General features: G+C 39.3%; 1 protein-coding gene across 1 annotated transcript; it reads right to left on the bottom strand.

Annotated features, from left to right (window-relative positions):
• Positions 1-1,729: 1,729 nt before the first annotated feature.
• Positions 1,730-13,037, bottom strand: ABRA (actin binding Rho activating protein). The gene is made up of 2 exons (XM_080802161.1): positions 12,299-13,037; positions 1,730-3,651 (listed from the first exon to the last, which is right to left on the bottom strand). The coding sequence occupies exons 1-2, from the start codon at positions 12,961-12,963 to the stop codon at positions 3,174-3,176; spliced, it is 1,143 nt and encodes a 380-aa protein (XP_080658287.1). The 5' UTR covers positions 12,964-13,037; the 3' UTR covers positions 1,730-3,173.
• Between the last annotated feature and the right edge of the window lie 932 nt (positions 13,038-13,969).

The following is a 13,969-nucleotide window of genomic DNA, read 5'->3' as shown; positions in this document are numbered from 1 at the left end:
TGTGCATGCATATGTATACACACTAAAAATAACTCCAGTTCTCAAAAGATTTTTGTTTTTGTTAGAACTGCCTCCATTGTGTGGATGTACCGTAATTTATTCAGCAATGTTCCCATATGTATTAGGTTTTTCCAGTATTTTACAATTTAAAATAATGAATAATGCATTATGCATATGTTTTCATATTGTTTTATCTTCAAGGAAAATTTTAGAAGTAGAATTTCTTGGTCAGAAAATAAATGCATGGGCGCCTGGGTGGCTCAGTGGGTTAAGCCTCTGCCTTCGGCTCAGGCCATGATCTCAGGGTCCTGGGATCAAGCCCCACACTGGGCTCTTTGCTCAGCAGGGAGCCTGCTTCCCCCTCTTTCTCTGCCTGCCTCTCTGCCTACTTGCAATCTCTGTCAAATGAATAAATAAAATCTTTTAAAAAATTAAGAAAAAATAAATGCAAGGTAATTTTGTTAGATACCAACATGCCCCCAAAATGGGCACAAAAAGTCGTCAGGCACCCTTGTTGGGATGATGGTAAGTGAACCATAGTTCTCTGAAAACCTCTAGCCTGAGAGGTCAGATCATACAGTGCATTTGTAAAGCAAATAATTCAATAGACATTAACTCTGTTCTTACTGTGTACTAAGAAATGTTGAAGGTATCGGGGATAAAAAGGAACATTTTAGGAATCCTAAGGGAGCATCTTCACTAAGAGGCCACTTTAGCAGGGGCCAGATGGACTTCTGCTCTTCTTACCTCTGAAGAGAGTGACTTGAAGTTCGGCAGCACTTCCCTGAGCATGAGTTCCCATTGACTCAAAGTTTTGTCTTACACAGAGTTATCCCCACATCATGTGAGAATCAACACCCAATATACCTGTTGGTAGTATTGAGAAAAGGAACTTGAGTTTGGCAAATTCACAGTGGAAGGCAAATGAATATAGGTGCAAAAACTCGAACACAGGACTTCCCTCCTGTTGGGGGTCGGTGGGAAGAATGGTAAGAAGGTGAACTTGGGAATCAGGAAGTCCTAAAACTTCAAGTTATAACAACTGAAAGTCACCAAACATTTGGTGGTCTGGACAGAAGGGGTATTTAAAAAGTACATTTCAACTGCCCCCAAACTCTTAAAACTTCTTATTGAAAGTTCAGAAAAGAAAAATTCTGAAGATTTGGAAACCGATTGTATACTTTGCTTATTGAGTATATAAAATTACCATTGGTAAAATGCTACTGATAATGTATATTTCATGTGTAAGTTTCATTATTTTGACAACTATAAAAAATATCTATAAGGACGTTTACCACCCGAGTTCTACTTTTTTTTTTTTTTTTTTTTGTCTAAAAGCTGTTTTTCAACTACATATTTTCTTATCATGAAGTTTTAGGATAAAATTCTCTCACACAGCAGGCATTTTCCTCTAAGGGAACTAGATTTCCGACTTCACAGCCATACCTTATTCAGAGGAGTGTTAATGCAGGCTCTCTGAGAAGACTTTTCTAACTCCATCCTCAGATTCCGACAAAACGAAGTTTGGACTATCTGCTCCAGTGGCTGAATAATTGTTATCGTTAGGAGCTGAATATGAGGAAATTCTTTTGAAGCCTTGGTCTAAATATTCCACGAATACTAGAAGTAACCCAATTTGCACTCTATAATTTTGTTGTATTTCAAGCACAATAAGTGGTATTGTGGAATATAACATTAAAACAGTAATATATAAACAAGAACAGAAAATATAGAAAATATCTTTTATTCTTGTGCATGACTTTAAATGTTGACATAGGTTTCACTGTGATAGAAGCGTAGATCTTATATGAAATTCTGTTTAGAAATATTGGTCATTAATTTGTAATTTAACAAATCTATTAGGGAAACAAAAATACACATTCTTCTTTAAGAAGATATTGGAACTTTCAGTTTGAAAGAGAATCATATGTGAAAACAAAGATAATTCCTATAGTAGTTTAATCCATACGTTACAGTAAACCTAACATCTAACAATTATGAATGTATCTGTTACCTTGAGGTATTATAATCTGACATTAATTTCTGTATTTAACACGAAAGTACTATAATTACCAACTTTTAGTGAAATTAGTAAGAATTAAAACCTCACATCTTAGTTGGTTTTTAGAATTTTGTAAGACACATTAAATCTGAGAAAAAATAAGTAACAGATTAATGCCCACTAAGCTTTTCTGTCATTATATGAAACAGCTTTTTTACTTTGGCAAAACTAATAATGCCATTTTATGACTCTTGGGTATTTCATAAAATTTGTTAGAGCATCAAGAAAATTAAAATGACTCAAATGTGTTTCTAATTTTCCAATGATTCTATCAGATTCTTTTACACTGAATATTCCACTTCATTGTAGAATTTTCTGTATTCCTACTTCATTGTATACACTGACATAAGTGTAAGAAGCATGATGCATTAATGTTTTGAGAAAAAATAAACTCCTCCAAGAAGTCCTACAAAGACAGTTAATTCTGAATCTCTCACCTGTGTACTACTTTCACGGTGACGGTAAACATACCACCCTCTCTTTTAGCTTTAAGAACACCAGCGATGTTTGTTTTTATGTGATTTGTGCAAATCATACAAAAAGGACAACTAACTCCTATTGGAAATCTTTTAAATTCCAAGGTAACAGAGAAATTTCATCAATTTCCACATCTTACTTGGATACTTTTTACTTACGTGTTTATTTTATAAGTGATGATTTGATAGAAATAATAATACAAAGTCTAGCTTCTTAGAATATTTTTAGTTTTGCCAGACTTAACTGAATTCTTTCCCCCAAAATGACACATCTTACTATGTTCTGCTAATGTTTACCTAAAATCAGCATTTTTCTTAGATGTGGCAACTGCTTAAAGATCTATAATAATTTCTGCAACTAATAGCCAAATATTTTTGCCTAAAGGGTAAGTAGAATTTCAAATATTTATGCCATTCTTGTATACTGATAACACTCTAATGCCTTCTGATAGGCTGTGTGTACTTCTTCAAAATCTTCAAACTTCCTCAGAAATAGAGTCTCAAAAAGTCATTTATGTAAAAATTGTTTAATATTTACTAACTTATTACAGAGTGGTTTGCATTTTAATTTTTACTGCATTAGCATTTGGCATTAAGACAGCAGTGGGTCGAGTCTGGCTTTCGTTGTGGAAGGTTCACTGGAGTAGAGTAATCACGACATGGTCATCTCGGCCTTGCCATAGCATCTCTCCTTCGAAGTCAACCAGCCCATGCTTCCTGGCACGCATGAGAATGCCCACCACTTTATCTGAGATACGAACATAGCGGTCAAAGAGATCTCCAAAAGTAACCTGGATCTTGCCATCTCGTCGGTGGCGGGCCATGGTGCGGATGATGAAGCACATGTCCATGATCTCTCTGTAGATGTGCTCCTCAGCTCGCTTGGCCCTTTCCGCCGTTTTGGTTCCCTCCTTGGGACGCCCATAGCCTTCGTCTCCTTTGTGAAGGCGGGTGGACATGGCCAGCTGATAATCAAATTCCTCACTGAAAGGATTGAGTTTCTGGGATTGTATGTGTTCGTCAGCCCATTGCTGCCATCTCCCTTTCAGGCTGTCCACTTGGCTGTATTTCCGTTGGGCCTTGCAGCTGAGTTTCTCTGTAAATCTATTTGCCCTAAAAGGGAGAGAGAATGAAGAATCAAGATCCTGATACTTGACATCCAAGTGCTGCTTTGTCTTTGTACTTCCTGCGCGTAGGCGTCTTTATGTAAATGTAATTTTCTTCATTATAAACGATATAATCATAAGATAATAAATTAGAAATGAAAGAAGAAAAATTAGAACAGTCACACCATTGTTCTTTATTTTTACTTGAGGAGAGCTGACAACGACCATTGTCCTCATTTTGGTGTACTATAAAAAACATTAAACTCTATGTCAGGAAAAAAAATCTTCTTTTCACAAATATAATGTAAACATGAATGTCTTAAAATTACATGTTGATGACATTTTAGCATTGGAATCATATAAATGTTTTAAGGGAAACCACTTTGTATAGGACTTCAGAAACCAGTTATTTCCCCAAAATAAGGCTTATTATAGTAGCATATATACATTGTATTATTCACATATGTATATATGTTCATATATAGATTTTTGATGAGAACATATTTATATTAGTATCAATGATATGCCACAAATTTTGGAATATCAAGTTGTAAAGATAGAAGACAGCTGCTAGCAATAGTAACATTTATCGAATACTTTGTGCTGGCATTCTTCTATATACTTTATATTAATATTCCTACAACCATTTTATGAGACAGGTCTGACTATTCTCACTTCCCAGATGAGGAAGCTGAGGTCAGGGTGGTTAAATTACTCGCTTAAAGTCACAAACCTGGTAAGTGATAGTGCTGGGATTTGAACCAGGCCTGTGTGCAACTTCTGCAAAATACTCCCCTAAACCAGTGACAAAGGTAGAATTCAAACACCCACTGTCTGAGGCTGAAGTCAATGCCTCCCCACTGTGCAGGGATGTCTGTCACTCCCACGGGTACAGAGTCCAATAAGTAGATGAGTTGTGCTTCACAGGCGTGTGTGTCTTTGCAATGTGGAATGCATTTTCTTATTTAAACAAAAAGCAAAACAAAACAAAACAAAAAACAGCCTTGAAAGTATGGATCGGTAGTGACATGAAGGTACAGGCCAATTTTAAAATGGGTAAAATTTGTCTTTAAGAGATTTCTCTTTTTCATATCCAGTCTCCTAGACCCTTTTTCCTAGATCTCTTTGCCTTCGTGAGTAAAACATGAACTCCTGGACTATGGAAAATCAGATTTGTAGTCCTCAACGTCACAAGCACCCACCCTTCCTTCTCCCCTGCACCAAGTGGCCTCACGCCTAGAAGCACTGGGACTGGAGGTGCAGAGCCTCCTGCAGTTGCGGAGTGAGCAGTGTGCCTGAGCTAAGCAGCCCTTTCTTCCAAACGTTCACAAATCTCTATTCAAAACCCAGTTACACGTCCAACATGGGTATTCCTTACTACCCAACCTCACTTCCTGAAATCTGGTTATCCAAAGTCAGGAAACTCACAGACACACAGACATGGATAGGGAGACTCATGTACTTGTATTAACATTTTCAAAAGAGGCATTAACAGCCACTAGATGGCAAACTTTCACTAATTACCATGTTTTATGTGTTCAGAACTATTCTTGAGGCATTCTGTTTCATTATTACGACAGAGCTCAAACTGGGGGTACGGCTGATAGGTAGAACACTGCTATTCTTTGTAGCCACTTGGACAAAAACACGTGACAAAGTAAATTGGGAAATAGCACGTAAAAAACTATACACAGTTACTGCAATTTTTAAAAGTCACGCACGTATGGAAAAGTGCTAGGAATTATACCATATTGAAATGGGATGGATTTCTCTCAGCCCTGCGGGTCCTCACCACCACCTGCCTCTCCATAGACTGTCCCTGTTTAGCATCCCAGAGTAAGGGCTGCTTGATCTCATTATCAGATGAGAGCAAATGCCTTCTCCCCTTAGAATCATGGCAATACATGACAAGCGTAGTCTTGAATAACGCGCTCAGGGCCATCCCAGCATAACCCAAAGCTCATACCTGATTTGAGGCAGGGACATCCTGCTAGAGAAGAGACTCGAAACATCTCAGAAGACATTGAGGAGAATGGCATAATTTGTTAACTCATACTTGTGTCTCCCAAATACTGACTACAGTTCCGTCCTGTATTATAAAATGTAAGTTTTAGTAGTTCCCCCTTATTCCCAGGTTTAGTTACCCACAGGCAACTACAGTCTGGAGGCAAATGAACCTCCTTCTAATGAATCATCAGATCAATAGTAACCTAACACTACATTCACTGTGCCTACATCATTCACCTCACTTCATCTCATCACGTATGCATTTTTTTCTTTTTCCCCTTCCTTCCTTCCTTCCTTCCTCTTTCTTTCTTTTAAGAGAGAGAGCACATGAGTGGGGAGGGACAGAGGGAGAGAGAGAATCCCAAGCAGGCTCCATGCCTAGTGTGGAACCTGACATGGTGCTTGAACTCGTAACCCTGAGATCATGACCCAAGCAGAAATCAGGAGTCAGACACTTATATGAGCCACACAGCCACCCCTCATCACGTAGGCATTTTATCATCTCACACCATCATAGTAAGAGTGAGTAAAGAACAATATAGAGTGAGCATAGAGTAAGTATAGAGTATAGAGTAAGTACAGAGTATAGAGTAAGTATAGAGTAAGAGTGAGTATAGAACTATAAGGTATTTTGAAAGAGAGACCACATTCACATAACTTTTATTATAGTACACTGTTATAATTGTCCTATTATTATTGTGGTTAAAATTTCTTACTGTGCCTAATTTATAAATTAAGCTTTTTCATAGACATGTACGTATAGCAAAAAGCATAGGATATATAGGTTTGATATTTCCTGCATTTTTAAGCATTCACGGAGGTCTTAGAACATATCTCCCACAGATAAGGGGGAGCTACTGTATATCTTTCCTTTAAGGAACTTCTGGGAGTGCCTGGGTGGCTCAGTCATTAAGTGTCTGCCTTCGGCTCAGGTCATGATCACAGGAGCCCGGCATCAGGCTTCCTGCTCAGCTGGGAGCCTGCTTTTCCCTCTCCCTCTCCCCCTGCTCATATTCCTTCTCTCGCTCTATCTCTCTGTGAAATAGAAAAATAAAATCAAAAAAAAAAAAAAAAGAAAAGAAACTTCTGGCCAAGTTGGCATACTTTCCATCTTTTTATTAAGGTATTTATGACACTGACTGTGTGTCAGACACTGTTTTAGGATCTTATTGAATATTCAATAATTTTTTAAAAAGTAGCCATTAAAAGACATCTGTGAAGATAATCAGAGTAATACCAATTTGAGTTCATGGTAAAATTCTAACTATATAAAATGCGTACACATCAAGATGAGGAAATCAGTGGCATGTGTACAATTGAAAATAATTGTTAGTATCCAGATGGCAGTTGTTGTTTTTTCTTTTTTAAAAAATTATCTTTCCTGTTGGTATCATATTGATTTTATGATTTAAAGAAAGAAAGAAAGAAAGAAAGAAAAAATATTCAAATTAGCCTCCCAAGGTAACTTGTTTAAACTGTATGTTATATGGGCCTCTGATTCCTTGATGTAGGGTTTTTTCCCCTCTAATTTGCATTAGGAACTTAAAGTCCCTGAATCTTGAAACCCTATGTCATTAGGGATAGGGTTGAAATTAGTGAGTTAATAAATCTCTGAGGAAGTGAAGCATTTATCTTTTCAAAATCACCTCCTAAATCTTAATGTCCATTTGTTATATTGTCAAACTGTAATTCCCAAAAAATAGGAGAGAAGGAAAGCAAAGAAATTTGTCTAATAAGCAAGAATTAGAACGTAGATTATAAAAAATGAAGTACCAGGAGGAATACCTTAATGAGTATTTGTCTCTATCTTTTAAACATTCTGTATTGTTTTTGTATTTCCAGTTTCTAAAAAGCCTGAAAGTTCATGCTTAAATCAGGATTAGAGATTAGAACTTTTTTTTTTAAAGACTTTATTTATTTATTTAACAGAGAGAGCTAGAGGGAGACAGGGAACACAAGCAGGGCAGGAACAGAGGGAAAGGGAGGGGCAGACTCCCTTTCGATGCAGGGCTCGATTCAGGGCTGGATCCCAGGACCTGAGATCATGACCTGAGCCAAGGACAGACGCTTAATGATTGAGCCCCCCAGGTAGCCCAGGATTAGAAAATCTTATACTTTAAATATCTTCTTGGTCAATGAACATAAGAAAAAGTATACCAGCTAATCCTTTTTTTTTTTTTAATCTTTAAGTAAAAATGTGAATAATAGTTTAGATTGAGCTTTAGGAAGATAGTATAGTATAAATTTATAGAAAGCAAAGCAATATTCAAAGACTGACATCACACCCATATTTTAAGATAGTAGTTACTTCATCTAAACTTGGCTTCTTGGTTTCTTCATTATTAATAAACAAATTCTCTTATAGTCAATCAACAAATATTTTCCCTATCCAATTATGTGCAAAGTAACTAACCGTACGAGACATTATAAGCATTCTAATTGGAAAATGTACGTTCATTCACTGAAACAAATTCAGAAACTTATTTATCTGTTATCATCTGTTATCAAATGACATCAGTTTGAGTATTGCTTTCTCATGTGAATGGGCTTTTCAGCAATCTAATGAGAATACAGGAACGAATTGCATCATAGTTTTATAATTTTGGAGTAATAATTATGTGGGTACATTATTTAATATGAATAAACCCCACAGGAAATAAAAATTCTGGAAGGTATATTTCAAACCTAACCAAGTTCTCTGGCGCTGGAAATTCTCTGGGAGGTGGCCTTCACCTGCATCACCAAATGATGTTTCGAATATCACAGGGCCTGGAGGTGACATTTTCTTTCTTTTTATTTATTTATTTGGCAGAGAGAGAAAGATCACAAGCAGGCAGAGAGAGAGGGGGAAGCAGACTCCCCGTTCATCAGAGAGCCCGATGCAGGGCTCCATCCCAGGACCCTGAGACCATGACCTGAGCTGAAGGCAGAGGCTTAACCCTCTGAACCACCCAGACACCAGGTGGCATTTTCTGGTCTCAGTCTTGAATCTGTGTGAAGAGAGCAGAGACCTGCCTTCATGGCCCCACCCCAAAGACTCTCCTGTAGAGGGAGCATTTCTCCTCTTGGCCCAGGAACATTTCTCTGTCAGTAAAGCAAATAATTTCCGCCACCCTCTCCAAATTCCCAGGGAAGTGCCGGGGAGAATCTGCTCCTCTGGTTTGCTTGCTCCTCTCCGCAGGAAGTCTAGCCAGTTTGATGAATGGAAGCACGCCCCTCACAGGGTCACACTTAACCCTGTCTGTTATCAGTCAGGTTTGGGGGCCTGGCCCGTGATTCTTCTTGCCCATTGGTAACTGTCCTCAGACCCATAGAAAGGGTTCCATGCTCTAGAATTGGGGTCAAATAGCAGAAAGCCATACTTCGGCTCTATTTCTAGCAAAATCCTTCAATATAGTTGTACCCAGACTTTACACTTAGGGTGTTATTGGGATTCCATTAATTAAGCTGACACTTTGACCTCTATTTTAGTTTTCTTGAGCCCATTCTCTGCTGAAAGAATCAGTCTAACAGAGTGGTTAAGAACATAAGCTCTGTCATCAGCCTTCCCAACTCAATCACGTACTAACTCTATGACTTGCATACATTTCTTAGTGTCTCTCTGTGTCAATTCCCTTATCTATAAAATGGCATTCTCATTCCCCACTATTACTATTTTTGCTGAGTGTAACGTGGGGAGGATGAATGCATGATTGGCACTTTAATATTGCACCATTACTGTATGGCAGAGGGAGGCAGTTTCCTTTGTCTAAAGGAGCTGGACCAAACAAGTCATGTAACTACACAATCAAAACACTCAACATTTTTAAAATAAAGCATTAAATATAAACCATTTTCATACTTAAACCCAGTTAGCAAATCTGTTAGTAAAGAGTATCTCTACTTTTTACCAAACCTGACTTTTTTTTTTAATCCATAGAACATCTTAACCACCAAAAAACCTCTCTTTCCTTCTACTTAAACATTTGTGATACATAATTTTCTCCCTGTTGGTGGGTATGGGTAAAGAATGGTGCTTAGAATGAAAAATAAATGAACAGAATCTCCTTTCACACAGGCTTAGTTAATAATGTCACGATCATTTCTCAAGCAGCATTTGAGAGTCCCATCAGGCTTGTGCTGAAGCTTCCTGGGCACAGCTAGGGTTACTGCTGACACTAAGCGACGTTGTTTCTGTGTACAACATTCTGGTACCCTATGTTCTTCAAGACTAAGAGAAAGGAACTAAAGGAGGAAAGAGGAGATTTAATCCCAATCCTCTGCCCCAACCCTGAGGACCAATCTCCTAGTATCCTGTAGGGTTGGGATCACAAGGAATGGTCCCTGTATTATAATGTGTACAAATTATTAAGGAGTTCCTCTGGGTCCATTGCTTTGCATAATCAATATCAAAATAACTATGAGCTACATCTATTTTTTTTTTTTAGGTGAGGACAAAGAGACAGGATTTGCCAAAGTAACCATGATTCAAACCTAATTGTCTCTCATCCAAAACTTATACACCTCTTCATCACACTAAGAAGGTGTCCATGTACGTGTCTGATTTTAAGAACCTGAGAAGGGTCCTGTATGTGAGTCCCCACTTCCTGTTTAGAGTGTGGTGAAGAGAGCGGGGTCAAGAGCCAGAATGCCTGGGTTCAAGTCCCATAGGCTATAAAATCTTATCCAGATTTTCTACTATGTCTTTATCTTATGCTCCATCTATCAAATGTGGAGAATACTTAGACCTGCCCATGAGAACATTGTGAGGATTAAATGAATAAACATATAAAGAAACGTAGAAAGTGCCCAAGAAGACTACATGCATTAGAGGCTGTCGTCCACTTCCCACCTCAAGCCAATCTGAACCATGCTGACAGAAGATCTTTGTGCCATCCTCAATCTTTATTCTGTTGGGTTCTATGATTTCGTTTCTAGCAAGGGCACACACACCCGTGTACACACACACATACCCCAAATCCACAAGGCCAGAATCAGACTACAGTTCCATATTTCCTGGCAGAATTATTATTTCTGATTATGAATTTCGGTATTAATGAAAGTAGAGCACAAATCCAGATCTCTCCACAGCATCCTCAAGGCACTGAGTGATAGCACGATGTCTGTTTCAAAACACCGCATTTGGAGACAAGCACATCTCAGCTTTGTTACTAACTTGCTCCCTCAGAGGGAGGTACACCTCCCCTCTGAGCTTTAGTGCTCCCCTCCGTAAATTGGAATAATCCCTGCTTCATCAGATCGTGAGAGAGAAAAGGACAGAGCATGTTAGCCGTCTGTGGCGTGTGCTAAATGTGTGAGCATCATTACAATTATCTAGATTTGCCATTTCATGTTTCTTGAAAGCATGCGATATCATAGTTCTAATTCTTTCAAAACACCTTTAAAGTCACAAACTGTATGACAGGTTTTGTCAAATTTGGTGTCAGTTTTGTTCTTTTCTTTCTGATTGTTTCATAAAGCTTAAGAAGCATACCTACGTGACTAATATTTCCAAAGGGAGTCAGTTTGTAAGCATTCATCATATCGAGGCTTTTCACATATTTTGATAGTCTATAGTTGTGGAGTGAGATACCCTGACTTTCTACTATATGGAGATGGAGTTACTGTCTTAAAAGGAAATACGTATTTTTTGTCTGAATAACTGTATCAGTTTGGCTCAGCCTCTGTTGGGGGGTATGTGTATTTGACATCTAAATGTCTTAGAATTGTGGTATTTTAATGACCTAGCTTTAATAGCATTTCTGTCATTGTTTACCAACAGAACAAACCTTCTCTGAAAGTTTGAAAAGTTGCCAAATAGTAGAATCGATGTGAATAATAACAGCTTTTATATATGGAGCATAGGGAGCAGGTACTGTGCTGAATTCTTGGCAGCCTTAATCTCCTTTACTTCTTCCAATACAATAGAATTTATCTCAAAATTTTACTCTTGCTATCATTTTACAAAGGAGGAAATGGGCTTAGAAAAATAACCAGTTCGTGTGTGAGACAGAGAGAGAGGAGAACACTTAGGATCTACTCTCTTAGCCACTTTTGAGTATAATATATATAATATTTGAGTATAATACGATATTATCAACTATTGTTAGAGCAGAGCTGGAATTTGAACTTGGGTCTGTCTAACTTCAGAGCCTACTCTCAAGTTAGATGGCAGACTCCCAGCAGTTTACAGGGTCCTAGAGACCAGTGTCCCACGGGCACTATGTGGGTAGACATGCCCCCCGATAATGCTATAGATTGGTTTGAGACACGGGAAAGATTTGCCCAGTCTTAGTCTACCAGCAAGCACATTTTCTGCAGAGAAATAAGCCAATTTGCTACTTGTCCTAGACTTTATTTTAAAGATGTACCCAAAGCAGACATCTTTCTCTGGTGGCTTCATCTTTGTTGAAGCTAAAACTGGAGTATTCAGTTCAAAACATAATGAAGAAACAGGAAAGTACAGGCCCTTGACCCAGAGGTCCATGTCTAGGTTGGTACCGCCCCTTGGGCCCAGAGGCAGAGGCTTCCCCACAGGACCTCGCCACCTGCCTACTTTTGAAGATTCTCATTCTAACTTTGGGAGCACTTTCCTGCTCTCTCAGTCCCCCCATGGCTGGTTGGGGCTCAGAGGCAGTATAAGCAGCCAAAGGGGAGCATTCACTTACTGGGAAGGCAAGGGGCGCTTGATTCTGGTGGTGAGCGCCTGCTCTCCGTCCTGCTCGGGCCTCTCCTCGGTCTCCCCTCCATAGCCGCTGTCCTCTGTGTCAATGCTGTCGCTCCTCCACGTGGGCTCATCCTGTTCCATCTCTTTCCAGCCTTTGGTCAGCTCGGATACCAGGTTGGCACATTTCCTCCTCCGTGTCGGGGAGCCATGGCTGTGGAGGATTCTGTCAATGTCATTTTCTGGGTGCCCGGCTCCAGGAATGTCGCCGTCCTCATATCGGTGGCTCAGGTGGCTCACATCCCCTCCTCTCTCATAAGCTTTGCTGACAACTGTTTTGGTCACCTCTTTCCTTTTGATAGGAGAGACTTCGGTGGCTCCCTCTGAACTTTGTCCATCTCCATGTCCCTCTGACTTTTGGGAGGGGGACTTTGGGGTGCTCTGAGCTTGCTGGTGTAGAGTGGGGTTGACCACCGACTTAGGGGCTTGGGGTGCGTCCTGGGTCCCTCCTGGCTGCCAGCCTGTGGGCTCTTGGGCCTGCCTGGTGCTGTTCTCATTTGCCCACTGCTGCCAACCTCGGGCCAAGCTGATCACCAGGGTGGCTGTGCGTACCTTCCGGAGGGCACGCTTGGCTGGGGCCTCCTCTCTTTCCTTTTCTCCCGGAGCCATGCCACCCTTCTCTTCTCTGCCGGTAGCCTGGGTACTGGCTAACGTGAGTATGAACCTGGGGAGTGCCTGAGGTTTAAATAGAAGCAGGGTGTGAGGGTGGGTGGGGAAGAGTTTGGTGACGGTGGAAACTATGTTAAACATTTCTTGCCAAGACGTGGTGCCTTCTCCTGATGGTGTACTTTTTTTAAACCCTGACGTCTCCAGTTTCATCACAGCAGAGGAATATCTCTGCTGCTAAAGGACAGTGATATGCACTCCCTTTCTTCTCGAGTGCCAGAGTGGAAATTACTAGAGTTGATCATGTGCTCAGCCTTATGTTCTTCCTGACCTTAAAATATGGTCCTACCATTTATAGGACCATAAAATATGAGCACAAATTGTGCTAGGAATATTATAGGCTTGTTCTCATTTAAATCTCAATATAGCTCTTAATTAAGTCCCATTTTGTAGCAGAGTACAATGAAATCAAACTTCTACAGCTAATAATATCTGTGATTCAAACCCAGATCTGTCTGATTCAAAACTCATGCTGTTTATTCTATCAAAGATCCCAAGTTCCCTTTTTCTTTTGTTGTCACTGCTATTCAATAGAGACCTTAGAATCATCTCATCCAACCTTCATTGTCCAGATGGGAAAACTGAGGCCCAGATAAGGGGGAGACAAGGGCCAGGTTTTCTGGTCCCAAGATTGAATTGTTACATTAAGAGGTTATTTTGATAGACAAGATAATGGTCAAAATTTTGGTCCAATTTAAAGTCTTTGAGATCTACACACATGTTGAATTTCATAGATTATTATTAGTATAAATATTCTCAAATGTTTTGAAAAAATATTTTGTTAAAAAAACACCACTTAAAGACAAAATAACTGAATGCTGTCAGAAACAATCCCACTTGACTTTGTTTTCAACTATATACCCTTCTTTTACAGGCCTTTGGGTTCATGCAGAAAAAGCCATTCATTCAATTCTCAGAATAAAGATTGAAATATAGTTTTAAAAAAGGA

The sequence above is a fragment of the Martes martes genome (assembly GCF_963455335.1).
Source record: "Martes martes genome assembly, chromosome: 4".
In the NCBI taxonomy this organism is placed as follows: Eukaryota; Metazoa; Chordata; class Mammalia; order Carnivora; family Mustelidae; genus Martes; species Martes martes.
This window is presented reverse-complemented; position numbering and strand designations above follow the sequence as displayed.

Bases quoted from the DNA above. Each gene is read 5' to 3' on its own strand.
- ABRA (XM_080802161.1), bottom strand. From the start codon at position 12,963: ATGGCTCCGGGAGAAAAGGAAAGAGAGGAGGCCCCAGCCAAGCGTGCC. The intron at 3,652-12,298 runs GTAAGTGAATGC...TCTCCCTTTTAG, and splicing joins AAGCGCCCCTTGCCTTCCCA to GGCAAATAGATTTACAGAGA.